Below are 27,227 nucleotides of genomic sequence, written 5' to 3' on the forward strand. Positions count from 1 at the left end.
CTATTTTATAAAACTCTAAAATGATATCAAATGCAAGAATTTCATTATAGTAAATAAAAGGAAAAAATTATAAACAAACAAATTACTAATAAAAATGAACGATACAACAAATATAAAAATTGAATCTGACGCAATGACTAAAATAAAAATAACCCCTGTAACGACGTAAATTGGTTCACGATCCAATAGACTTGGACAATGGTCCAGTAAGCTTACAAGAATAAATTTGTTAGAGAATAGGTTTAATATTGAATGTTCAGTGAGTCAAGTAAGAATCACTACGGGTTAGTTTAATGTTAGAATGAACGAGAATAACAAGTTGAAAAGAAAAACACTCCTCGCTCAAGTCTGAGGATGGTATGTTTTTGTATTTAGCTCTCAGACTTGTACAAATATTTAAGTTCTTCCTTACAAACTAGTTCCCTCTCCTTTATTTTTCTCCAATCCTCTTTTTGTAAGGGAATCCTTTCCCTTTTATACTCCTTCCCCTTCTCTAATCTTAGTCTTTCACTTGTTGATCAAGTAACTAATCTCATTGATACTTGTCCCATCAGATTCTTTTTGAAATCTTTTATGGGTAGCTGTAAGGCTAGAAGTCACTGTTCAGGTATCACCTCCACATTAATGCGGCCAGTTGGTTATATGCAGAGCATTAAATGCGGTGGTAGCAACTTTATTCTTAGATATTTCTCAATTCTCTATTGGCTCTCTTCTCTCCAAAGCTTATCCTCCTTCCAAGCATGGTTGTCCCCTTCCTAGTACTTGTTGGGTGATCGGACTTCAAGCTTCCACTCTGTTTCCCGAGGAGGTTTGTCTTCTCGGACAACATTACCTGCTTGTCCTGACCAGTTCTTGTCTTCAGCTCGATAACCTACTTGCCTTTACTAATACTTTTTTGTCCTCAAGTTCTTTAACGTTCTCGGGCACGATCCACAACTGAATCCCCTTATCCAAGTCATTTATTCCCACAATCCCAAATTTCAAAAGTTAAAGTTTTTTTTTTTATACCAAAAAATGAATTAAAATTGGATTACAATACCACTCACCAAATTTTTTAGGAATGTACCTCACCTTTCATGTCACCTCATAAAGATCGCCATAAAAGCATTCAAAGGACGGTAGAAGGGTAGAAATGCTGATATAAATGAAAGTGAACACTGGTTTTATTTTCAAACGGAATTTGATGGGCTGAGGTCAAAATTTTCAAGCATTGATAATTTCATTCAGATTACCTCCCCGCTCCAAGAAGGGAAAAAAAAAAGAAAAAAAAAAAAAATTTAAGATAGAGATTATACGTTTTAGAGCTTTCTTTATTTGAATCAAGTGGTACATGTGATATTCACACATAGCTCTTATTATAAACATTTTTGAGAAATGATATGTCCACAACATTTTTACAACAAATCCTAAGTGGCAGGATGTTACTGGTTGTTATTGTTGGGGCAAAAAAGTAATCTTAGTGTTAGGTTCAAATTTGAACCAATAACAACTAACCACCTATGATTTGTTGTAAAAATATTGTAAAAATGTTGTGGACGTAACACCTCTCAACCTTTTTATTTTATTGGAATATATTCATGATATTTTCGTAGAATGATTATGAACAATGTAAATCCGACCATCCAATCTGATACGGCTGAAATTACAAATTTGAAACTCCTCTCCAAGTAGAATAACTCCGATGGACCTATAATAGTCTCTCAGCCCATGTGGACCATGTTAATAGTATTAATGGCTCAACACCAACCTTGTATGGCCCACAAAGCTCAAAAAGCAAGAAATAATTTAGAGCAAGAAAAATTAAAAAAAAAATGTTAGGGTCAGAATCACGGGGTCACATTAGTTTATTCACCTAGTTGTGACATGAGGATCGAAATTAAGGTGTACAAAAATGTGGGGTTAGTGATTGGGAATAGAATTGGTCTCTCACAAGCTGGATAGTAGTATTTCCCTATCATAAGATGCACATAAAAATTTGTACTAATATGTGCTCGATTGAGATTTTTTGGAATTTAACCAAAATATTCAATTATTTAGGCAATAAAGCAGATGAAACGCAGGTGGCAAGCAATTTCACGTTTAGACATGGATGATCACATTCACACAAATCACAACGCCAATGGTCCTCTTCCTCTCTTTATAATTCAGGACATGAACTTTTTCATTTCTATTTCCTCCCCCCGTTTGACATCAGGACATAGAGAGAGACAATGCGTTGGAGTGGTTGAGATTCTGATGTAATTCAAAAACAAAAGGAAAGAAAATTTGGGAAAAGTAAAATCAACCATATGATCCACTTTTTCGAAATTTGTTCATGCCCTATTTGTCCGGTCTGAGATTTTGGATTCCAACACTTTTTCAGTTTTTCCCCCACTTTATTAAAATTTTCTCAAAAAAATCAACCACTTTGACAGTGTAAAAAAATAAACAACAACAACACAAAAGAAAAAAAGAAAAGCGAAGTGATTTACGGAGGTCAAGTCCATTTCCCACCCACCAAACCGCTAGAGAATTTTTGTTGTTAGGGCTTTTCCAAGTTTTTCAACTCCTACAGCTACTACCCTCCTAGACATCCCAGTTTTCCTCTTTGTTTGTTTTTTCCATCTACATCTACTATAAAAGACAAACACCCTCTCTCTTTATTATGTCATTTTTGCATACAATGGATCTAGGTTTTTAGTTTCCTATACCAAATAATTCTCATAGACCCAGATAAACATATAGACAAGAGAGATTTTTTTTTTAATTACCTGAGGCACAAGGCAATGGCGGCGCCTGAGAAACCCATCAGTAGCTCCAAGGGTCAAGCATGGTTTTGCACCACTGGTTTACCAAGCGACATTGTTATCGAAATCGACGACATGACCTTTCATCTTCATAAGGTTTCTTTAATCAATCTCTGATTTTTTTTTTCTTTTTCTCTTCTATGCAATATTACATTCTCTCATTCTTCTTGTTGTGTGTGATATTTCAGTTTCCATTGATGTCCAAGAGTCGGAAGCTTCACGAGCTTATAACGGAGCAAGAAATGAACGCCGGTACTGTACAACCACGACCAACGGAAGAGGAACAAGAAAACAGTGACGGCGACGAAATTGAGGCAATACAGTGTTACATAACGCTAACGGAATTTCCGGGTGGTTCGGATACGTTTGAGACGGCGGCGAAGTTCTGTTACGGCGTTAAGATCGACCTGACCTCCGCCAACGTGGCGCCACTCCGTTGCGCCGGCGAGTTTCTTGAAATGACGGAGGAGTACTCCGAGGACAACCTCATTTCCAAGACGGAGAGGTTCTTTTCTCAGTCTGTGCTCAAAAGCCTCAGAGACTCGATCAAAGCGTTGAAGTCCTGCGAGAAGCTAATGCCTATGGCGGAAACCCTAGGCATCACTCAGCGTTGCATCGATTCGATCTCTTCCAGAGCTTCCTCCGCCGATCCAGCGCTGTTCGGCTGGCCGGTGAGCGACGCCATCGACGGAGGAGGTCGGAGTTCGTATTCGAAGCAGCAGATCTTGTGGAATGGGATCGATGGCGGCGGCGGCGGAGTTGGTGGTGGTGGAAGAAGAAAGAATGCTGTATCTAGGGCTAACAATGCGGAGTTGTGGTTTGAGGATTTGGTGCTTCTGAGTTTACCGTTGTTCAAGCGTTTGATCTTCGCGATGAGAGATATAGATCTGAGTCCGGACATTATCGAGAGCTGCTTGATGTTCTACGCAAAGAAATACATTCCAGGAACTTCTAGGTCCAATCGGAAGCCATCAACGTCTTCTTCGTCTTCGTCAACTACAGCTTCCGAAGCGGAACAGAAGGAACTGTTGGAAACTATAGTCGCCAATCTTCCATTGGAGAAAAGCTCAAGGTCTTCAACAGCGACTAGATTCTTATTTGGATTGTTGAGAACAGCGAATATACTCAACGCTTCAGAAGCTTGCAGAGCTGCGTTAGAGAAGAAGATCGGATTGCAACTCGAGCAAGCCACACTAGACGATCTCCTAATCCCAAGCTATTCGTATCTGAACGAAACTCTATACGACGTTGATTGCGTCGAGAGGATCTTAAGCCACTTCCTCGATGGATTACAAGAAACAAACCAAACCGGCGAAGACGGAGACAGCGGAGTCAGATCGCCGGCGTTAATGCTCGTCGGAAAATTGATCGACGGTTATTTATCTGAGATTGCCTCCGACGCAAATCTCAAACCAGACAAATTCTATCACCTAGCGATTTCGCTTCCAGATCAAGCTCGACTCTTCGACGACGGTCTTTACCGAGCAGTTGATGTGTACCTCAAGGTACAACTCTAAGTAATTTTATATAAAAATTGAAGTAGTTTTGCGAAATTTGAATTTGAATTTGACTTTTGGAACTTTCTAGGCGCATCCATGGATATCGGAGTCGGAGCGAGAAAAGATCTGCGGAGTGATGGACTACCAGAAACTCACACTCGAAGCGTGCACACACGCGGCGCAGAACGAGCGTCTTCCGCTACGAGCCGTAGTGCAAGTACTGTTCTTCGAGCAGCTACAGCTCCGCCACGCGATCGCCGGGACTCTACTCGCTGCCGAAACGGCGCCGCTCGAGTCAGGCAGGCCGTCGGCGCTGTTGCAGCTGCGAGAAGAGCAGGAGGGGACGGAAGTGGAGGAGGAAAGCGAGGAGAGCAACGCGGGGGTTTTGGCGGTTGTGGCTGCGGCGGCGGCGGCGGCGACGACGGAGGAGAGCGGCACGTGGAGAACTGCGGTGAGGGAGAATCAGGTGCTGCGCCTCGACATGGATAGCATGAGGACGCGGGTGCATCAGCTGGAACGCGAGTGTTCCACGATGAAAAAAGTGATCGAGAAGATTGAAAAAACGGGCCCAACTGGATGGAAAGGCTCGTTGACTAAGAAATTCGGATGTAAATTTAAGACCCAAGTTTGTGATTCTCATGAACCAACGGTTGTGGATGGGAGAAAAGGAAGACACCACCATCACCAGCAATAGAGCTTTCCGTATCCAATCATGTCCCCCACGCCTTGTGTCGTGTAATCGCAAATACGGCGAAAAATATATATATATAATTTGCTGAATCCTTGTACATTTTTCTGCCACGTAAACTGTGGAAAAAAAAAAAAAAAAAGCTCAAATAATTGTGTCTCGCTTTATTGGTGATCCGATTTTTTACCATTAATTTTTTGTGGATTCACAAAAAATTCATCGCTTCTTTTGAGGTGGTATTGTTATGTGTATCACAGACACATGAAAGATATGATTTTGATCAGTGGTTATTGCAGTTTAATGACACGTGGCTGATAGGGCCTCTATTGGTCCTTTTCTACGTGAACTGGCAAAAATTACTTTGGAGTTGGAACATGGAAGAAGGTGGAGCTTATAATTATTACTACCCTTTTTTTTCTTCTTCTTTGTCATGTTATTTTTTTTTGTGTGTGTGTGATTGATTTGACGGAGAAGAAGTAGAGAAGAACAAAGGCACATTGATTCATTCATGTTGTGTTTCATAATTCTTTGCCTTGTAATGATTATGATTGTGGGATAGTCCACTGTCTAAGCCTTTTCGTCAAAGAAAGCTTCCTCATAATTTTTAGGGAGGTTGAAAAGGAATATTGGGCCTACCTAACTTTTTCATCATAGGCTAGTATTTTCCTCTCTGTTCTCGTTTGGATAAAATATTAAATGGAAAGCTTTTTGCCAATTAGTTTGGGGTTGGTGTGATAAAACGACATGCCTATGATTATGTTTTAGAGTAATTAGTTTTGGTTTCCTTGGACTAGCTAGCAATGAGTTTCTCTTTTTGACGATGCTGAAAAAGCAAGACTGGGATGACCAAAAGAAACCGTACATCTCAAGTATATAAATCCACATTCCACACATGCACATGATGGTATAATATGTTTGCACAGGCTGTTCAGGCTTTGGCTTTGTGCTGCCCCATCCATTCACGGAAATTTCCCCCTTTCAAATACCTTCATTCTGAGTTGTTGATCAGCATAACGATGTGATTTGTTAATTGGGTAAACTCCCGATAACTAGCCTGAGGCTTGGGTAATGCTAAATATATCCAAGACAATTATAAAGTAACCATTTTAGTCCTTAAACACAAACACCGTTCCAAGCCATTTGTTCACTCTACCTAAAACAAAATGTGCACCGCTCTTTTTTCATTTCCAAGATTGAATGTTCAAAAAGGGTACCCCACACTCACCTACTCCCGCTAGCCTAAATGCATTTTGCAAATGCAAATGTTTACTAGTTTTAGTCCATTTTAGTCCAGCTATGGGACTCATTATTTGATAATAATCCAAACAAACTCAATTGAAATGCAAATGGTCTAGCAAATCACGTGTGATGAATTAGTTGGATGTATACACAAGTGCAGTCCCTAATACATCTTGGCACATATTCCTATAGAATACCAATTCCTATCAACATCGTGAATGATCGATGTTGTTAGACCATGATTGACAAGCAAGAAAACAGAGTTGGTGTTGTTGCTATTAATATCTATAAAACATAGTTTGAAAAAAAAATCAGTAACTCAGATACAAAGTGGCCTTGAAAACACTAGGTTTCTTGGCATAAATTTTTTTAAAAAAAAAAAAAAAAAAGGAAAACAATAATATACTCTACAACCGTTAGGTGCATAGTATTTACATATTTTGCATAATTTTAGGATCATAATAAGTTGTTGCTTGATATTAGGATTTATTGCATTTGTGTTTGCATTTTAGTAGGGTAAGGGAATATGTTAGTCATTTGATTAGATTTATTGAAGACATTTCATAATTGTACGGGATGCTATTACTTTGAAGGCCCAACACCCACGAAACTCATCACAATAATGTCACGTATACAAGGCCCAAAACTTGTTGGGCCTCAGGTCCTAAAATATCATGTGCAAAATCACACACTCTATCAGGTCCATGAACACGGCCCGGATGGTCCTTAGCACCCAACTTAAATCCGGAAAATGCTATGAAGCTAGGTATGATATAAATCGCGAAGGTAAGATCCTGCTTGTTCGAGGAATGTGGTTTCCCAAGAAGATGAGTTCCCGTAAGCCCAGTGAAGCATAGGGAGTATCGTTGTCGGGCAATCCATCCAGCGGTGGAACCAATTCCAATGCCACTCTCACCACTTCCCACTCCCAACTAAACACCCACTTAAGTTAAGGGTAATAGCATTGGACCCCTCCTCCCACTCACCATGAAAACAATCATAATCCTTCCACAAACCTTAGGCTATAAATAAGAGATGGGAATTGGAGAATTGGTTGGTAATTGGAGGGAGGAAATACTGAGGAAAGAGGGTGATCATTCTGGGGAAAATAGGGAGAATAATTCTGAGAACATTGGGAACAAGGGTATTTGAGTTGCTGAACATAGGACCACCCGTTGTAGGAAATCCAAAAGCCCACAAAATAAATAAATTGTGAGCCCAAATAGAGTTTAAACCCAATAACCACATTTTGGGTACACACAATAATTAAATTTTATTCGCCATTAGTCAAGCACATGTGAATAAAGGATCCATAAATCAAGCAACTCCGCCAAGGCTGGTAGCCAAAGTAAAAAATGTGCCAAATAAAAGATATACTTAAATGATATCATTTAGAATATCATTTCATCTAAATGATATTCATGATGAATAAACTTTGATTCTGAAATATCCTCAATAGGATTGTGATGGCTAGTGGAGCTCTTTGATTTTTATTAAGATAAATTGTTCCTAAAATGTAGGGGTTATCTTGAATAAAATTAGTAGTAGTTTATTGGAATAAAATCATCAGAAAAACCATTTATGCAAAAAAATCTGTTAAGGCCAAGGATTTAGGATTCCTTAGTCGATCCTAATTTATTTTTAGTGTTTATCATTTAATTTTCATAAAGATTAAGTTCTTTACGTACCAAAAACTATAACTTAGAGGAAAAAAAAATTCCAAGATTACATACCAAAAGAATCAGAAATTACCAAGAAAAGTGCCAAGAAGCTAAAAATGCAACTTGTAAGTGCACAATTGTATCTAGACCCAAAAACGAATATTAGGCTCAGGCCCAATGTGCCTTATACAATAAAATTTGTAGAGTATGGGTTTGAAATCTAGGTTCGGGATGTTAGAAGTTCGATTAACAGGCCAGAATGTTACAATCTGTACAAATGATGAACAAATATGACAAATAGGTCTTTTCGGATGTAAGCTGATGATGATTTGTATAACTATTCTCTTTCTAGGCCAAAGTTTACAATCCTTAGTTCCTATTTTTTTTTCTTAGCAGAAAGTGCAGATCCCTCTCTCTTTCTTCTCTTGTCTCTTTATATACTTCTTCTTCACTAGTTCCTCCACGTGTCATACAAATCTTCCCCTTAGATACTTGTCCCATCCGCCACCTTCTTGAAGTCTTCAAACAATAGCAAGAAGGCTGAATTCTACTGTTCAGAGGTCATTTTTCCATTAATGCAACTAAGGAGGTAGATGCAGGGTCTTTAATGTAGAGGTAACAGTATTTTCCTTAGATATTTCTTTCACATCCTTGTGTCTAAAGGGTGTTTGGATAGCCCTTTTACCCACCAGTTAGTTCTAGAACTTTGCCTTTAACCCATTTAGCAAATCCCAAGATCTTTGCCAAGTCCGTCCGAGGAGACATTCATCCTCGGACAACTCCTTAGACCTCTGTAGTGTAAGCTGACTTGTGGGCTTAGAGGCCTCCTGACAAAAACAAACTAGTACTAGCTAATTAGGCCCAAAGCCCAAATGTTTATTCGATAGCTTTTACCCCCCACACAACCTACAAAAGAAACCAGAACAAAAACTAAATCAACTATTTTTCAAGTAATTAATACTTCTTCCATCACAAGAATTTTAGCTATATTTTGATATCAATAACTAATTTGTACCTCTCTTCAGATTAAAACTTGAACAAAAACCCTCTTTCTCTTTGCTCAGCCTGAAAATTATTTTTGAGTGAGAGTCTAAATTCTAACTCTGATGAAGATTGAAAAGAGCCATTGAACCACCTAATTTGGGTTACTTTCTTTTAGTTTATATTAAGAGCCCTTGTTGTTCTTTGGAAGAGCAAAAAATGATGTAAATGTGTTGGACTAAATTGTAATGATTTTGGGCTGGCGAGAACAGATGGTGTGGGGTACCTTTTCTGAACATGCAGTCTTGGAAATGAAAAAAAAAAAAAAACAGTTGTGCAGATTTTGTTTTATGAGGAGTGAACAAACGCTTGTAACTGTGTTTGTGTTTAAGGACTAAAATGACTGCTTTTTAATTATCTTGGATGTGTTTGGCATTAGACCAACCTCAAGGTTGTTATCTAGAATTTACCTTTGTTAATTTGGATATAGCCCTACATCATGTTCTCTACTAGATGCCAATTTGAAAGAGCATAGAGAGCAATGTTTATACATGTACAGTCACATACGGTTCAAATACAGTTATATTTTATTGATTTTATCATACTACAACACACTTATTGTGAAAGTTATTGTGTGACTGTGTGTAATAATTGAATGATGTGAAACCATGAAAGAGAGAGCATGCATTAAAAGTTTACGTGATTCAACCTAATAGCCTATGTCTACAATGAAAAAACCCTTAATAGATACATATTGATATTAAGCATTTGTGTTACAATGAACTCAATATAGTTTATATACCAAAGAGTACTTGACTAATCCTAAGCTAAATGTAGACTAAACCTAATGTTAATATACTTATTTAACAAGTATATTGGCCTACAGTAGGTTTAGGCCACTTAGACTATAATACATCTAACACTTATATATAATTAATGATACTATTAATAATATGATTTTCTATTTGAGTTTCAATTTTTTGCGTATTAAAATACTCTCACACAAATTCTTAAACTTTCTAAAATACTTTAAATTTTTAGTTCAATAATTTTAAATTAAAAAACACAAATTAGTTAAAAGAATAATTTATTGTTTCCAAGTTTTATGCTTTTCCTTTTATCTTTTTCATTCGACCTAAAATTTAAGACACTATCTATTTTCAACATTATAACACTAAATCAAAAAAACAAATAAATAACAAAGAGAATTATTACAAGCACAAAGCACACGTGATAAGCCTTAGAGCATCCGTAACAGATGTGCCAAATGTGCCAAATGCCAAATATTTGGCACATCAAACACAAAATACCCCCATTTATCAAATAGGCCAAATGTTGCAAAAATTTGCAACATTGAACAGTACCGTGACAATTTTGCCACGGTACGGACAGATGTTGCAAAATATATATTCATATTTTATTACATTTTCTCTCTCCTCATCACATATCACTCTCTCTTCATCTTCTTATCTCTGTCTTCTCTCTTATCTCTGTCTTGTCTCTTCGTCTTCCACAGCATGCCGATCACCAAAGCCCACCACTCGACGCCGCCGACCATCTATTCCGCTTCGGGTTCTTTTTTTTTATTTCTTTTCTGTTCACATTTTTTGGCTGTGGTTTGATGAGTAGGTTAGGCAATGGGTGGGTTCGGGTTGTGGGTTATGGATCAGTGGTGGGTCTTGTGATTTGGGTGTAGTGGGTTGAGATTTTGGTTAGTGGGTTGAGATTTTGGTGAATGGGTTGCGATTTGGGTTTCAGTGGTGATGGCTGGCCAATTTGGGTTGGTGATTTTCGGTTTGTGATCTGGGTTTCAGTGGTTATGTTTAAGGTTGGCGGTTTTCGGTTTGCTCGCTGTGGATTTGTCGCCATGGGTCTGGGTTTGCTCACCGTGGATTTGTCGCCATGGGTCTGGGTTTGCTAGCTGTGAGTATGTGTTCTGTTTGCCGTGAGTTGGGTTTTGCTTGGTGGAGACCGTGGGTTGCATTTTTTTTTTTTTTTTGGTGTTCAATGTTAATAGTAAATTGTGCGTTGCTAGTGGTGGTGGTGGTGTCAAGTGTGTAGTGCAGCGGTGGTGGGCTGGTACTAGCGGTGGTGGTGTCAGAAGATTTGTGGTGGTTCTATTTTGTTATGGCGGTGGGTGGGTTGATGATGATGATGGGAAGAATTTAATATATTATTTTAATGTGTTGTAAATGTTATTTTAATGTATAGAATTAAAGTATAAAATATCTAATAAATGAGATGCTGTAAAATAATGTGGTAAAATAATAAAATAGGATTTTAATGTTATAAAATGACATTTTTTTTAATGACATTTGCTATGGATGCTTTTAATATATGTGTAGTTGTATACATAACTATCGCCCCTATGCTTGCACTTACAAAGTCCACATAAAGTTAGCCAAGGTTCTACTTTAATTAATGATATAGTACCGTTAAAAAAAGAGATTGATCCTCTTCTATCTAGCAACTCCATTTAGGGAGACTAATTAATGCGCGGATGTACTTAAAAATTGAAAGGTGCTATGCTACCCAATCTGAGTTTCTCACGTACTGCTGTTACTCCACTAGGTAGCTTCCACTGTTTTTTTTTTATTTTTAATTTTTTTTATAATTTTTTTTAATGAGAGAGAGAGAGAGAAAGAGAGGTAGCTTCCATTGTTTTTTATTTTTAAGATAGAATTTTACTCCAGTATAATCTAAGTGTATATGTGTGTGAAACTCCCTCTTGAAAACTTGAAACTCGGCATTTGTCTTCCACACCTTACAAACACTTATACTTATAGAGTGACCATCACACTAAAAGTATTTAACAATGAAAGCTACCTCAAAAGCTATCCCTGCTTTTGAAATAGCTTCACTGTTAAGTACTCTGTACAGTTTATGCTTGCTAATGCTATTTATTTAGTTCCAGCTCTACCAAAATAAAAAGTGATATTTGGAAGTTGAGTAGGTGACCCACCATTATATTGAAACCGAAAAAGGAACTTTGGCACGTATGTACCTTTAATTACCCTTCCAATAGGAAGATATTAGCAGATGTGCAAGCCAGTTTTTAACAACAACAAAAGAATGTTTCAAAAAAAATTATACTCAGCTAAAAAAGAAGAAAGAAAAAAACGTGTTTTAATTCAATTACGATTCTTCGAATTTAGAACAGCTATTTTTCTCTTCTAATTTTTTCTTGGTAAAATCTCTTGTACTTTTGATTGTAAATATATGTGTGGAACAGTGGAAGGAATATCCAATTATGGGAAATGGGCCTGGGTCAGGAGGCCCAAAAGGCCAAGACAAGAAAGAAGACTTGGACCAAGAGGACGGGCCTAATCAAAACGGGCTCTAAAGGGGTCCCTCCATGAGGTCCAGTTTTATGGAAGAGAGGTGACAACTATTGCAAGTCCTAGGAAAGAAATATCTGACAAGGGTCCACCCCTCAGTATATGACCAAGCAGTTATCCCTCCCCGGCGATATGTGATATGTCAAGGCTCATCTATCACTGAGAATGTAGGTAAAGGCTTGTGTGGGCCGAACAACAAGCAATCCAACAGGCTTGAAGAAGGATGCTTCTGGAGGAAGCAATCATCCTCTCCATGTTAAATTCATTTCATCTACCAGCAATGCTGCATTAATTGTTGAATGACACACTAAAATAGTGCTCAATAGTCTGACCACCAGGGAGAGTCAGGATTTAGAGTTAGGGAGGCCAGCTGTGTGCGGTAGCTCTAGCCTTTGACTCTATTATTTTACCACTAAGGATTTTTGTTTAAAACTTTTCAAATAGCTAAGTTCTTTGTTTTGGGTAAAATAGATTGATTGAACTTAATTTTTTTTAGCTTTATGATTGGTAATTTTTGTTGTTGATCCAATTTTTTTGGGCTTTTATATTTTGTTTTAAATTTAATCTATTAATGTTTATGGCCTTTAAAAGGTGGAAAATGCTAAAACAATAAAAATTTTACAAATTGTTAATGTGATGAGTGATTATTGGTAAGTAAAAAGTTATGCAAATATGCGAACCAATAAAAATTTGCTGCCTCAATAATTTGTAAAAATGTTGTAAAAAAGTTTGTGGCTATAACATTATTCTTAAAGGAATTGATGGCATTGTTAAGGGAGGGAAGTGTAATTTTATTGAACAAAATTGCTAAAATTAGTACCTATTAATATACAAATAATTAAAAAAAAAAAAAAATTAGGGGAGGCCATTGCCCTCCTAGTCAATATATAGCTCCGTCCATGCTAACCACCACCCATTTCGGCCTCAAAAAAAGGAGATGAGACAAGTATCTTCTCCACTTAATATCATCCCAACAAGTTAACGGTGCCTCTAAGAGTATAAACGGTGATGAATGCCCCGTGCACAGGAGATCCAAAAAAAAGCTTAGAAAAGAACTAAGAGAGAGTGTTAAGATCAAAGTGAAGAAATACTGAGTAGAACTCAATACCTTTGTAACCCTTCTGGATCTTTCTAATGGCGGTTATTAATGATAAAATTCCTACTTATTTTATGTCAGGTGTTTTTTTGTTATTGTTCAATCAAGATTTATCCATCATTTAGTTAAGCCCTCAACCCATCTTTACAAATTAGTTATTACGGTTTAGACTCATACCCCGAGATAAGAGGTTTTGAACCAACACACCCCCCCCACTATGCATTACCGAGATCATGAATTGGGCTGATAATGTAAGTTGAACTAGGCTACTTGTACTTGACCGATTAAATAGAAGTTTTTTTTTTTTTTTTGGACATGTCCAATTAAAGTAGAAGTTAAAACTAGCATCGGGCTCAATAGCTCTAAAATTGGGCCGGCCGACAATGCATGAGATTAAACAGACAAACACTTGTCACTCTAGCATGAACCACACGTAAGCAAAGAGATGACACTGAAAATAACCGTGCCTCGTGGACAGTGATCCGTAAGTGGCGAAACCATAGATAGGAAGCAGTCAGCCAGAAGAAGCAAAATAATAATAGAGAGAACCTTAGAGGATCCGAAACATTAGATTCCCAATTTCCCATCTCCCTAACTGACTCAAGCTTAAAACAAACACCCAAGTAGGTCCCCACAGTTAAAATTGGCCCCCAACTCGTGTTGACATAAATTCCATCCATTAGATTTGAGATATAGCCAACTAAGCTGCTTCATATTCCTGCTGTCTTTTACTAATTAAAGTCCTTTAGCCACCTTTGTGCGCCTTGTCTTCTTGCTATTTATCTATATCAGCTTCTCATTCTCACTTTGGTCTGCAAATTCCTCTTAATTTTTTAGTGGGTTTAGATCTGAAAGAAGAAAAGCAGAATGGGGAGGAATGACTATTTGGCTATGAAAACTGATCCAGCCACTCGGGATCTAATCAACTCTGATATCGATGAGCTCAAGATTGCTGCTAAGAGACTTATCAATCATGCCACTAAGCTTGGTGGCCTCAGCTTTGGGACCTCTTTTCTCAAATGGGTCGCTTCCTTTGCTGCTATGTGAGTACTTTCTTTTTATATATTTCGATTTTTGTAGTTAGTTCTTTTCTTATATCTTATCGGTTGTTTGGTAGTAATTAATGTTTTATTTAGTGTTTTGGATGTGAATATATTAAGAGTTGCGTTGTTATGCATAGAAATGGGAAAGTGACACTCACTATTTTTTTTCTTCTATGAATGGAATATTCCCATGTGGAAAGTGCTAACTTTTATCGATTTTCAATTAAAATTTTTGAGATTGCTGTTTAGTTACCTTTGTTGATTTTCTTATTGTTAAAGTCAAACTGTGCTCTGTTTAGTGCTTATCTTCCTTTTTGTTTTCGTACACATATTCTGCATAATATTGTGTTAATTGTGCTTTAGTGTAAAACTTTGCCTATTACACACACGAGGTCTCGTTCTTTAATATGTTTTGAGCCCCAAATCGTTAAAAGTCATACATGTAGACAAATTTTTTGATCTTATTATAGGCTCAATATATTAGACTTACGAACCTACATGGATGAAACGGAACTCTTTAAATCATAGATGGGCAATTCAAACCCAATTCAAATCATGGTTGATGTCGTGTCTGAATTACTTTGTGAAAATGTAGACCCTGGTATTTGACACACTTGTGAGGCACAGACGTATGTTTGTTACTTTGTTCTATATCCCACAACTCATGGTCATGGGAATCTGTTTGCTCCTAACTCTATTACATTTACATATCTTTGAATCCTATAACTGAACTTTTAGTGAAGCCCTTTTGGTGAGATCTCATAATTCTGAGATTGTTCGATGATTGACACGAGCCCATATGATATAATTTTGATTCATCAAACAGGACACAAATTTAACAGTATGGTATGCCAAGTTGTGTACAAAATGTCCCGGTTATATCAGTAATCGGTTAAATGGTATGAGTGAGAACTCAAGCATGATGAGGAAGGACTCATGATTTGGAGTGTTATATGATTGCCTGAGCAACTATCTATGAACTATATATTTTCGGGAAAAAAAAAAAAAAAACTATGAACTATGTAAGTTGTTAAATGATCTAGACAGCCAGATCAGAAACTCTTTCAGTATTTCACTTATCTGCAGGCATACCACAAGGCAATAAGGTATCAAGCTTTTCAAGTGTACTTCTGATAATTTTCTTTTAAGGGTATCAGTGGAAAGAGATATGGACCATATGGTAATAAGAACAATTCTTAACTCCCCTCCCCGTTTCAAATAAAAAAAATACATACCTAGAAAGATATAAGTTTATGATGAACAGAACTAACAAAAATATTCAGAGTGAACCCAATAAGATTCAGTTTAGGACTTTTATGTTAATGGTAATAAATGAATGTCTTATATTTGTATGAACAATCTAGACTTGCATCTCCTGCTAATAGTTGTGGTATTAACCCTGATGCTATTGAAACAAACGGATGGCTTATTCTTTAGTGTACTAAAATTCCAAAGTGTATCGTGTTCTGTTCTTCTAATTGCCATATTTTGTGAATTAACAGCATTTTTTTTTTCAATTTTCAATACAGTTATTTGTTGATATTGGATCGAACCAACTGGAGAACAAACATGTTGACTTCACTTTTGGTTCCTTACATTTTCTTCAGTCTTCCTACGGTGCTGTTCAGTTTTTTTAGGTGATAATTCCTACTGGGTGCACCTGCTCTTTTTGATCATTTTTCTTGTTTAAATTTCTTTTCTGACTTCCGCTGAACTATATTTTTTAAATAAATTTTACTACAAAATCATTCAGAGGCGAGGTAGGGAAATGGATTGCTTTCATTGCAGTTGTACTAAGGCTTTTCATCCCACGACACTACCCAGGTATATGCTGTGCCATTCCCTTCTTCTTCTCTGTTCACATTTGCTTGAAAGTTTTTTTTTATAATTTTTTTATAGGTAATAACAGCTTTATTGGTAATAAAAGCACAATGAATTTATGATAGTAAACTCATTGCACTGAAAAGAACACAAACCAATAAAAAAGAGAGACTAACAGAATTAAGAAAGTCAAACAAAGAATGACAATGCGTAAATCTCCAAATTTAGGACCACTCAAACAAAGTCCTAAGTAGCAAAGACTTCACACAGTCTACAAGTCTCTCAGTTTCCTCAAAAGTACAGGCATTGTGTTCCTTCTAAATTAACCACATAAGACATGCTGGAACCATATTCTACAAGTCTCTCAGTTATAATGACAGATTCACCAGTGCAATTGTAACTTCTATTTACCAGTGTTGAATTTGATTTATTAAGGTTTGGGTGTTTATTCTCAGAGATTCTGGATTATAAGTTGTGCGTGACGTTGTGTAAAAAAATCAGTCAATTGAAGCTGGACTCATTATGTACATTCCAATCTTGCAAGTTAGCTGAAAAAAAAGTCAATAGTTATATACAAAGTTAATAGTTATATACTTTCTATTCACAATGAACTGATTTCAAACAATTTATTAGAAAGAAAATCATTCTAACTGCTCATATGAAGATGGCAAAGAAGGCACACACCTTTGCTGTCTTTCTGTACATCAGTTGTACAACGACAGAACAAAGCTAAAGTTGCTTGTGTTAGCTGAGTATATTGCTTTAACTATGTTATAGTAATGGTTTAGTGCCTTCTTATAATCCTGTTAATTGATGACTCTGCAGATTGGCTGGATATGCCATCTTCTCTTATTCTTCTTCTGGTTGTGGCTCCTAGCTTCTTTGCAGACACCTTGAGGGACAGTTGGGTTAATTTGTTGATATGTCTTATCATTAGTTGTTACCTATTGCAAGAGCACATTCGAGCATCTGGTGGATTCAGAAATTCCTTTACACAAACCCATGGAATTTCAAACACTGTTGGACTTATTGTTTTGTTGGTCTATCCTATATGGGCACTGATCATCCACTTCCTCTAGGCTCTAAAATTGTCCAAGCCGTGGTTTTTCTTCATTTCTAAACTCCAAGCAGGCATTTTATATTCAGTATTTATATGTGAGGTCCCATGTATGATATGTGCAAACCATTGTGTAAGACTTCATTTTATTTTCTGCATCTATATGTAAGACAATGTAAATGACTAAGTGGCACTAAGTTATCTACATCTGTTATTAATTTGAATAGATGATGCTTTATTATGATAAAAACCTTCTGGATCTTTAATGCTTGAGTGACTTGTGGCTTTGGCTCTGAGGGAACCAGGCCTCCTAGATGAAAAATGGGGATTAAGTGAGATTCATAAGAATTAGAGAAGGAACAATTGGCTTACCATTTCCATAACATCCCATTACAAAGGAAAGTAGACATTTATGATAGGCATGCTGGTGTACAATCTCATAACATGTGACTTATTCTCTATTAATATCAACTAACTCCAACAGTCTAATTAGAATTAGTCACATTTGTCACTGTCTAATCAGAATTAGGCACACGGAAGGTTGCCAGCTGGTATGACAGTAACTAATTGCTCCTATCAGTCCTAGGAGCCGGTATATCCTATGCCGGGTGCAAGATATAATTTTCGCAGTCCTAGGACTCTGCTAAGCACACAGCAGCCAGCAGCCAGCAGCCAGCAGCTAGTTTAGCTCAATCACAGCAGTAGTCCTATAGCAGCAGTAATGCCTTCATGGGAACAGGCATATAGCTCAATACACATGATTTTATCATATATTATAATGCCTTCAAACTGAGTTAGGAAAAGGAATGGGGTGCAAGTGTTGGATTGAGTTTGTGTAAGCTTTTATTTTGAAAAGGAATGGAGTACAAGTGTTGGATTGAGTTTGTGTAAGCTTTTATTTTTCATATCTCAGGCTCCCTGTGGCCTGTGGTGGGCGGGAAGATAATAATAACATTAACCCAGCAAACAATAGTTATTATTAGCAATCAGAAATTTCAATTATCTTAGAATAAAAAGAGAGGAACAAGAAAAAGAAAATGGTACGTTACGTTGACGCCTTGGACGTGTGGTGAAATTACCTAATACTTGATTTTTAATAAATGACACTCCACTCCCATTCAGAAAAAGGAGTGGACTGTCATTTATTTTGATCATTTTTAGAGCTGGAGTGTTATGTATTCAAAATAGTTTATAGCATATATTTTGTTAGTTTTTATATTCTTATCATTAGTGATAGTATTTTGCAGGATGCCAACTAAAAGGTGAAGCAGCATCTGAACGAAATGTCCCCTCACCCGTCCCTCCTCCAATACAAGATCCTAAGCCACGTATCTTAGTGATTGTCATAATTAATGCTACTATAAAATTGAACTACATGTATTCTGTTTTCCTCTTTTCAATATAATTCTATCGTTTAAAAAAAAAAAATTGAACTACATGTCTAGTAATTGGACCAAAAATTACTTAAATTAGATGAGAAGAAAACATCACAACACATTGCACAAAGTACAACTGAAAAACCTATGATTCAATTATTCGTCATCTACAAACCACAGTCCACTGAATAACGACAAAGGCATTAAAAACCTCTTAGAGCATCTCCAATGGAGTAGCTAAAGCTCAAATATTCTCTATAATAGAGAATGAGAGCAAAAAAAGGTCTCCAATAGATTTTCTAAACACTAAATTTTTTTTGGCTCATGAACAGCAGCTCATCAAATCTGATGGGTTACTGTTCATTCTTCAAATATTTATTATTATTATAATAATCAGGTATTGATTAAAAAAATGTTGGAAGATGTGTAGTTGTTAAAAAAAGAATAAATAATGAAAGAAGAAATAATATTTAAATGAGATAGATAATAGGATAGAGAATCTGTTGGAAAGTGCATTTGAAAAAGTGGGTAGTTAAAAGATAAAAGTCATTGTTCATTTTCCAAACAGTACAAAAATTTGGAGAATCTGCTGGAGATGCTCTTAGAGCATCTCCAATGGTATATGTAAAGGCAAAATATTGCCTATAATAGAGAATGAGACCATAAAACTAGCTCCAAACAGTACAAAAATTTGAAGAATCTGTTGCAGATGCTCTAAGAGCATCTCCAATGGTATATATAAAGGAAAAATATTGCCTACAATAGAGAATGAGACCATAAAACTAGCCTCCAACAGCTTCTCTATACTTGAATTTTTTTTTTGCTCATGAACAGTAGCTCATCAAATCTGATGGGCTACTGTTCATTCTTCAAATGTTTTTTTCTATTATAATAATCAGATATTGAATAAAAAAATGTTGGAAGATGTGTAGTTGTTAAAAAAAGAATAAAGAATGAATGAAAAAATAATATTTAAATGAGATAAAGAATGTGATAGATAATCTGTTGGAAAGCGTATTTGAAAAAGTAGGTAGGTAATAGTTAAATGTCATTGTTCATTCTCCAAACAGTACAAAAATTTGGATAATCTGCTAGAGATGCTCTTAGAATCACCAAAAAAAAAAAAAAAACAAAGACAAACGAAATTTCTATCATACTTTTTACAGTCTACCACTGCCTTCTTAGAGTCCCACATCAGGCTGCACATCACTACAGTCGAGTGTGTAAAGGCTTTCCACATATGTAGCTACTGCAATTACTGGAGTCGGATTACAGAATATGGATCTTAAATTGTCGTGTCGTCATTCAAATTGCACATCATCAACTGCTAGCTCCTCAATTTCTTTAGCTTGACGTGGTTTGAATATTGTTCATTGGTGTTTTCTTTTCATTCAAATCGTACGCTATCAAACTCATACTATCATAACTAGCATCCAACATTAAGACCTCGACATTATTGTTTGACAAGAATATAGCCTTAGAAAAGGCCTCAAATATGGAATAGTGACCAATCTAGTCCCACATAATTTGTTGGACAGAGATAGATACAGGTGCTCTCCAAAATCCCCTAACTCTGATAAATAGCCCCATTGAGCCTAGCTCGTTAATATTTTGTAGTCAACAACGGCATAATCATAGCCAAAACCAAATGAGGAGTCCTCATCAAAAGAATGAGATTTTGGTCTTGATCTTCATATTTCCCTGTAAAATCTAGCAGATGGGTTCCAAACCAAAAATTCAGACGTTTGTGTGTCCCAAATCCAATCAAAGAATTCAACACATACCAAACCATTGCAAGAGGACTACTTTGTGTCAACTTCAATACTTTTTCTTGCTACCCCTCAATGGAAAACCAATATCAACCGCTTCAAATTCAAATCCCTCTTCATAAACATATGGTTTTGAGATAGTGCTTTGTAACTAAATAATTGGTTAGCACGATTTTTGGTCAAAACAACAATGTTCATGTGGTTAAGGTTATGATTTCCTACTTAGCAGTTTCTCAAAAAAAAAAAAAAAACCTACTTAGCAGTTTGGTCCCGCTGGGCTTGGGCCCTTTAAAAAAGAACAATCGGGCTACTTGTTAGGTCCAACATTTAGCTATGGTGGTGATAGTACATTGGTAATTTTAGGTAAAATGAAAACCCAAAAATCTAGGCCCTAACCTTAAAACCCCCCAAACCCTAACGGCGTTTCTCCTATAAAAACAACACTATCTGTGTATAATGTTTCTTACTCAGCCTCCGAAGTCTATGATGCCCCCTTTGAAATTCTCTTCATCTTTTTGCAGTTTAGGTACTTTCTTGATTTTATTTTTGATTCCATTGATGATTGCTTTCTTGTTTTTTAATATTGTTTCATCTGTTTTACGCACTTTGCCTTGTCTCAATTTCTGGGATTGTGCTATGATTTAGGTTTTTTTTTTTTTTTATATAAAAAACATTTTCGAAAACAATGATGATTAGTGCGTGTAAGTACAAGTATTGTGGTTGGGGTTTTCTCGGTGATGAACAAAAAATGATGACGAGTCCGATCTATTTCCATTCTTTTAAATCGTGACGACAAACCGAGGCATTTGTCTGAGAGACAACTCCGTACCCTTTTTTTTTTTTTTCCCCTTCCTCGTATTCTTAATTTTGTTTTGTTTTGTTTTTTTAAGGATAGGCATAATGATGAAAAATTATCTGATAATTTTTTGTGATGAGAATTACCTCCTACTCATACTGAATGCCTGTTGATAAAAAGTTTTGATTTAATTTACAAAGACATGGAATTTCTTTAAAACTTAAATTTGTGTTAATTTTGTTTATGTTTTTTAGTGTTGAGAGAGAGAGAGAGAGAGAGAGAGAGAGAGGATGTGGCGATGATGATAAAGCTATCTCACTCTCGAATTTGATTGAGAAGCATCGATGATTTTCACTTCAAGCACTTTTGAGCTGCTTCATCTCTCTCTCTCTCTCTTACACTTTTTTATTTTTTGGTGAGAGCAAATCAAATGCATATATACCAGGTCGTCGGAGGAGAATTTTGCAGCCGTAACAGATATGATTGGATACGTGCAAGGCTAATTTAAATTGATATTTCTATCTAAATGGAGGAGATTTCTTGTAACTAAAAACACTATTCTAAACAAATTGTTTTATAATCTGAATGTGATAACCAAAAATTTAGAACATTTGGCCGAAAATTTATTCCCAATTCGTGCTATAACCCATACGAATTTCCAAGGAACCAATCTAATTGCATTTATTACTTAAATTTCATATAATGTTAATCGTTCTCATAAGAATTCAATCAATTTTTACTTTATATGAATTAAAATAAGAACCCTAAAGAAAACTCAAGAAGGCTATAAACTTGGTACTACAAGGTTTGACTAAAAACCTTTTCTTTTTTTTGGTAAACGACTAAAAACTTGGTTGTAGTATAAACTACTTATTCCTTTGAAATTTTAATTTTATTTCGTGTATTCATGGTATATATCCCAATACTCATATGGGATGGATCCCACAATTGTGAGATTTACCTCATGTGGGAAAGATGTTATACTCACATGTCACGTTATAAATAATAGCATTTACTTTTGAGTAATTGACCCACTTGTGATTGATAGGTTGTAGAAAACTACTTGCATTTCACTTTGTGGTGGATGTTTTATATTGAATGATTCATTGGGTTTTAAATATGCGATCAAGAAATTTCATTTGTGACATAATATAAGAGTTTATTTTTAGTATTTATTGATTTTTTATTTTTTTAATGTAATTTTCATTATTTTAAGATAAAAAGTTTTATTTTCTTGATTTTAGGTGTTTTAAACCATTTTGCACTCAAATTAGTACGTTACTTTTATGGTAAAGTATTAATTAGTATATCTTTTAGAAGAGATTAAAGGACATGGTGTAAAACTCCTTCCAATTTTAACATACTACATTATTTTATCATATATTTAAGAAGAAGCACAACTACATCCAATAAATTTTAATATCCATATATAAATTCAATAAGATATTATCACGTGTGGTAAAACTTATTAAATATAGTGTAAAACATGAGTTTTACACTATCTTACCAAAATCAAACTTCTTTTAGAATATTTTTAGAAAAATATCTCTTCTTTCTAGTGGATTCCAGATGTTTCCTAAGTGCCTCTTGAATTCATAAAGAAAAATCTAGAATCCAATAGAAATAAGAGAAGAACTTCTTTGAAAATATTATTAATAAAATACTGAACTCTGATATTAAAATCTATTTAAATATTTGGAGGCTAATTAAAGCCTCATAAAATTTGATTGACATGGAAAAATATTTTACAAGAGATCGTAATTAATATTTTTACAAAAAAAATTTCTCCATCAATAAAAATACCATTTTTGTTTTTGAGAAATAATAAAAATTCCAATTTAATATATCAAATATACATTGATTTTCATTCTAGCAATAAAAAGTAAAATCTATATTCATAGAAGATTGAAATGACAAATTTAAAAGTTAGAAAAATTAAAATAAAATAGACTGAAAGTTAGAAGACTAGTTTTATATTTTTGCTTAAAATTTATCTAAGTATTACTAAAATGATGTCATAATATTAGCACATGACTTTTACCACAAAAAAAATAAAAAGGACACGATTGCTCCCTATCAGCTGTCACACATCACGCCCGGGTCTGACTGAGAGAGTATCTTTATCCGAACTGAGAAAATTGCCACGGGGCAAAGTATGAAGACAAGTTCATAAGCTTGAATCCACCAATAAGAAACCTTATCCTATCCACTTATCTTACTCTCACCAAAGCCACCAGATAGCTACTACTACTATCCAACATCCATTGTCCATCCAGCCACACACAAAAAGGGTCTCTTTTTTAGTTTATTTCTCTCAGATTATAGAGAAGGGAAAAGAAAGAAAGAAAGCAAAGTTGAACACAATGGCAGCCTCACTACAAGCAGCTGCAACACTCATGCAACCCACCAAGGTGGGCGTGGTGTCTTCCAGAAGCAGCCTACAGCTGAGGTCTTCTCAGACTGTGTCCAAGTCATTTGGCGTGGAACCAGCTGCAGCTAGACTCACTTGTTCTCTTCAAGCTGATATTAAGGACTTCGCCCAGAAGTGTGTAGATGCTTCCAAGATTGCTGGTTTCGCTCTTGCTACCTCGGCCCTCGTTGTCTCGGTATGCATTTCTGATCTTGAGTTTGCATGTGAGAGAGGACTAAAAGATAAATAACTTCGTAATCTTAGGCTGAGATATGATTGTTTAAGATTGCAGATTCTCTTATCTAAATAATAATAATAATAAAAAAAGGTTGCAGATTCTCATTTATTTTTCTTGTCATTGACTGCTCCATACGTTATTTTGTTGAATTATTAATGTGTGAGATATAATATTAATTAAGCCTCAATCCATAAGCTTACGTATTGGGTTAAGTAATTTTCCTATATGTTATATGTAGTCCTAGTCATGTATTATATATTTGGAACCAATATGGGGATGGGGGGAGAGAAGAGGGGAGGAGAAAGGAAGGTGATACTAAATTTTGAGGCCTTTTTATATGTCCATTTTAGATCTGATGCACAATTAAGCTATAAGATTCAAAAACCATGCTTTACTGATATAAATCAGTGACAAAGTCAGCATTCCCAAGTATTGATGCGGATACTGACATGATTAATTAAAACCATGCCTGTAAGATATCAAACTACGATGTTAATTAGCAATTAAACGGTTGTTTTTATACTATCCTTCGTTAATTTTTGATCTTTCATAGCAATTATACAGAGAATGTTGGTTTTAAATAGTTCCATTGTCACAATTTCATCCTCTACTTCCTGGTGAATAGATATTAGATATTAGCCATCTGAACTGTGTGGACAAACTCTTTTGACTCTTTGTTTTCTATTTTCAGGGAGCTGGTGCCGAAGGAGTTCCAAAGAGGCTAACCTATGATGAAATTCAGAGCAAGACATACATGGAAGTAAAGGGAACCGGAACAGCCAACCAGTGCCCAACCATTGATGGCGGGGTTGAAGCATTCCCCTTCAAGCCCGGCAAGTACAATGCCAAGAAGATCTGCCTAGAGCCAACTTCATTCACTGTCAAAGCTGAAGTTGTGAACAAGAATGCCCCACCTGAGTTCCAAAACACCAAGCTCATGACCCGCTTAACCTATACCCTCGATGAAATTGAGGGACCATTTGATGTTTCTCCTGATGGCGCTGTCAAGTTCGAGGAGAAAGATGGTATCGACTACGCTGCAGTGACAGTTCAGCTGCCTGGTGGTGAGCGTGTGCCATTCCTTTTCACCATTAAGCAATTGGTAGCATCAGGCAAACCAGATGGTTTTAGTGGTCAATTTCTAGTACCGTCTTACCGTGGTTCATCTTTCCTGGACCCAAAGGGAAGAGGTGGCTCAACCGGTTATGACAATGCAGTTGCATTGCCTGCTGGAGGAAGAGGAGATGAGGAGGAGCTTGCCAAGGAGAATGTAAAAAATGCATCATCATCAACAGGGAATATCACCTTGCGTGTCACCAAGAGCAAGCCTGAGACTGGTGAGGTGATTGGAGTGTTTGAGAGCATTCAGCCATCTGACACTGATTTGGGAGCAAAGGCTCCAAAGGAAGTGAAGATCCAGGGGATCTGGTATGCTCAGCTTGAGTCATAGGCCACTTTTAAAAAAAAAAAAAAAATGTTTAGTATTCCTTGTTGGTTTAAATTTTTGCTGTAAGTCGAAGGTATTGCTAAACTTCCCTGTGACCCAGTTGGAGAAGCATTGAGATCGATTATTATCCAGTTTGTATATTATTATGGCTTATGATAATGACGTATTGAAACTTCAAAATTCCATGTTGAAATTATGTTGGAACTTGGAATGCGGGAAAAGGATTATTCAAAGACCTAAACCCTCTACAATTCCTGTGTCTAATGGGAATAATAAAACCAATCTAATGTTAGCTCAAACGACATCTATTTCATTTGGGATTTCAGAGTTCAGACTATCCCCTGCCCCACTTCAGAACTCTCATTCATTTGAGGATGCTCCTCATTGTCCTCAATTATCAATCGAGTTCTCTTATTATCATAAGCAACGTATTATTGTTATGTGAAAACACTAGGTGGGGCAATGAGTTACAAGTCTCTTTGCACTAATGTGTCAAATTTTAAATACAACACAAAAAGATAATGGGTAAGGATTTGCTGCAAACTAAGTTGCAACAACTCCTACAAAATGCACGTGTCAAGTGGCCATTTGGTGAAAAATTCAATCTTAACATGAAAATTTTCATTTAAATATTAAACCTGGACAGGTATTTATCTGAGGTATTGATATGTGTGTAATTTGACAGGAGTTACTGCAACTTAGTTTGCAGCAAATATTTGACCAAAGATAATAGATTCAACAAATTTCATAATATTTTTACAACATATTGAAGCGATATATTATGATTTGTGTAATATCACTTTCATATGGAACTATCGCTAACATCATTGTGAAAGTTTTCCTTTCATTAGAATCATTGCATTTTTTGTCAACATGATATCAATTACAATCATAATATCATACTAATTAAAAATTAGCAGGCAATCAACTTTTGCATCATATAATTTTTTTATAGCTTATTTGCTAAAAGTAAGACAATAAAATAAAAGTTGGTTTATTTTTAAGGAAACTAATTTTGTTACTTATTTGGTAAAAGGTGACACACATAAAAAAAAAAAAAAAAAAACGATAAATTGGTAAATGATGAGTATTTTCCATTCTACAAAGGATCTTGTTGAATACCAACTAGTCGTCATCATGTAATTGAGGTGACATATTCGGATGTAAAAGTAGGGGTGGCAAAATTTGACACGACCCGTGAACCCGACACGACACGACACGAAATTAGCAGGTTATGGGTTGAGGCTTAACGGGTTCGTGTCATATTCGGGTTGACACGACTAACCCGTTTAATAAATGGGTTGGGTTAGTGTTGAACACATAGAACCTGTTTGACCCGTCTGACCCGTTTAATTAAATGATATTTTACCAATATACCCTTCAAACTCTAGGTATATAAACTTATTAGTTGTTGTGATTTATTTTCTTTGACATATTGTGATTGATTATTTGTGATATTGGGATATGCTTTAATTTTGAATGATTATTTGTAATGCGATTCTTTCGTTAGTTTTGAATTTTATATTAAAAATATTTATTTGTTTGTTTTTTCATTAATTTTTATTTTTCATTTTGAGAAAATCGATAAACAGTCGACACGGCGACCGTTTAATAAATGGGTCGTGTTAGGGTTGAGAAATCTTGACCCGTTTAATAAACAGGTCGGGTTAGTGTTGACCTATGTAGTCGAATACTCATGACTTGACACGACACGAACCCGACACGCGAACACGAATTGCCACCCCTATGTAAAAGTGACAAATATCTCTTTTATATTTCCTTTTTTTCAAAAATAATAAATAAAAATTGAATTCCAAATACTTTTGTCAGAAATGAGGTGATATTACATGTATCAGATGTGTGATAGATTTTCTCGTTAGAAGCACCAAAAAGTACCACTTAAATTACCAGGCTTTTGGCTAATTGATACATTACAAGAAGATCTTATTAAGGCAATAGTTGGAGGTCTTAACTACAAGAGT

General features: G+C 35.9%; 3 protein-coding genes and 2 non-coding genes across 5 annotated transcripts; all 5 read left to right on the forward strand.

Annotated features, from left to right (window-relative positions):
- Positions 1-2,639: 2,639 nt before the first annotated feature.
- Positions 2,640-5,319, forward strand: LOC142625769 (BTB/POZ domain-containing protein At5g66560). The gene is made up of 3 exons (XM_075799482.1): positions 2,640-2,882; positions 2,975-4,291; positions 4,374-5,319. Exons 1-3 carry the CDS (start codon positions 2,766-2,768, stop codon positions 4,977-4,979), a joined length of 2,040 nt encoding a protein of 679 aa, XP_075655597.1. The 5' UTR covers positions 2,640-2,765; the 3' UTR covers positions 4,980-5,319.
- Positions 5,320-13,724: 8,405 nt separating this feature from the next.
- Positions 13,725-17,459, forward strand: LOC142625918 (cold-regulated 413 plasma membrane protein 2-like). The gene is made up of 4 exons (XM_075799673.1): positions 13,725-14,331; positions 15,861-15,968; positions 16,085-16,155; positions 16,978-17,459. The coding sequence occupies exons 1-4, from the start codon at positions 14,156-14,158 to the stop codon at positions 17,229-17,231; spliced, it is 609 nt and encodes a 202-aa protein (XP_075655788.1). The 5' UTR covers positions 13,725-14,155; the 3' UTR covers positions 17,232-17,459.
- Positions 17,460-21,083: 3,624 nt separating this feature from the next.
- On the forward strand, positions 21,084-21,173 carry LOC142626554 (small nucleolar RNA SNOR75). Its single transcript, XR_012842550.1, has one exon. It is a non-coding gene; the product is annotated as a small nucleolar RNA SNOR75 (small nucleolar RNA).
- Positions 21,174-21,246: 73 nt separating this feature from the next.
- LOC142626526 (small nucleolar RNA Z105) lies at positions 21,247-21,312 on the forward strand. The gene has a single exon (XR_012842522.1). It is a non-coding gene; the product is annotated as a small nucleolar RNA Z105 (small nucleolar RNA).
- A 2,040-nt stretch (positions 21,313-23,352) lies between these two features.
- On the forward strand, positions 23,353-25,425 carry LOC142623573 (oxygen-evolving enhancer protein 1, chloroplastic). The gene is made up of 2 exons (XM_075797013.1): positions 23,353-23,756; positions 24,490-25,425. The coding sequence occupies exons 1-2, from the start codon at positions 23,514-23,516 to the stop codon at positions 25,246-25,248; spliced, it is 1,002 nt and encodes a 333-aa protein (XP_075653128.1). The 5' UTR covers positions 23,353-23,513; the 3' UTR covers positions 25,249-25,425.
- The last annotated feature ends 1,802 nt before the right edge of the window (positions 25,426-27,227 follow it).

This window comes from Castanea sativa, chromosome 2 (assembly GCF_040712315.1).
Source record: "Castanea sativa cultivar Marrone di Chiusa Pesio chromosome 2, ASM4071231v1".
Lineage (NCBI taxonomy): Eukaryota > Viridiplantae > Streptophyta > Magnoliopsida > Fagales > Fagaceae > Castanea > Castanea sativa.

What these genes read in the sequence shown, in the direction of transcription:
- LOC142625769 (XM_075799482.1), top strand. Translation starts at nt 2,766, where the DNA reads ATGGCGGCGCCTGAGAAACCCATCAGTAGCTCCAAGGGTCAAGCATGG. An exon ending in TGACCTTTCATCTTCATAAG is followed by an intron (nt 2,883 to 2,974) that starts GTTTCTTTAATC and finishes GTGATATTTCAG; the next exon opens with TTTCCATTGATGTCCAAGAG. An exon ending in CAGTTGATGTGTACCTCAAG is followed by an intron (nt 4,292 to 4,373) that starts GTACAACTCTAA and finishes GGAACTTTCTAG; the next exon opens with GCGCATCCATGGATATCGGA.
- LOC142625918 (XM_075799673.1), top strand. Translation starts at nt 14,156, where the DNA reads ATGGGGAGGAATGACTATTTGGCTATGAAAACTGATCCAGCCACTCGG. An exon ending in GTGCTGTTCAGTTTTTTTAG is followed by an intron (nt 15,969 to 16,084) that starts GTGATAATTCCT and finishes AAAATCATTCAG; the next exon opens with AGGCGAGGTAGGGAAATGGA. An exon ending in CATCCCACGACACTACCCAG is followed by an intron (nt 16,156 to 16,977) that starts GTATATGCTGTG and finishes ATGACTCTGCAG; the next exon opens with ATTGGCTGGATATGCCATCT.
- LOC142623573 (XM_075797013.1), top strand. Translation starts at nt 23,514, where the DNA reads ATGGCAGCCTCACTACAAGCAGCTGCAACACTCATGCAACCCACCAAG. An exon ending in CCTCGGCCCTCGTTGTCTCG is followed by an intron (nt 23,757 to 24,489) that starts GTATGCATTTCT and finishes TTCTATTTTCAG; the next exon opens with GGAGCTGGTGCCGAAGGAGT.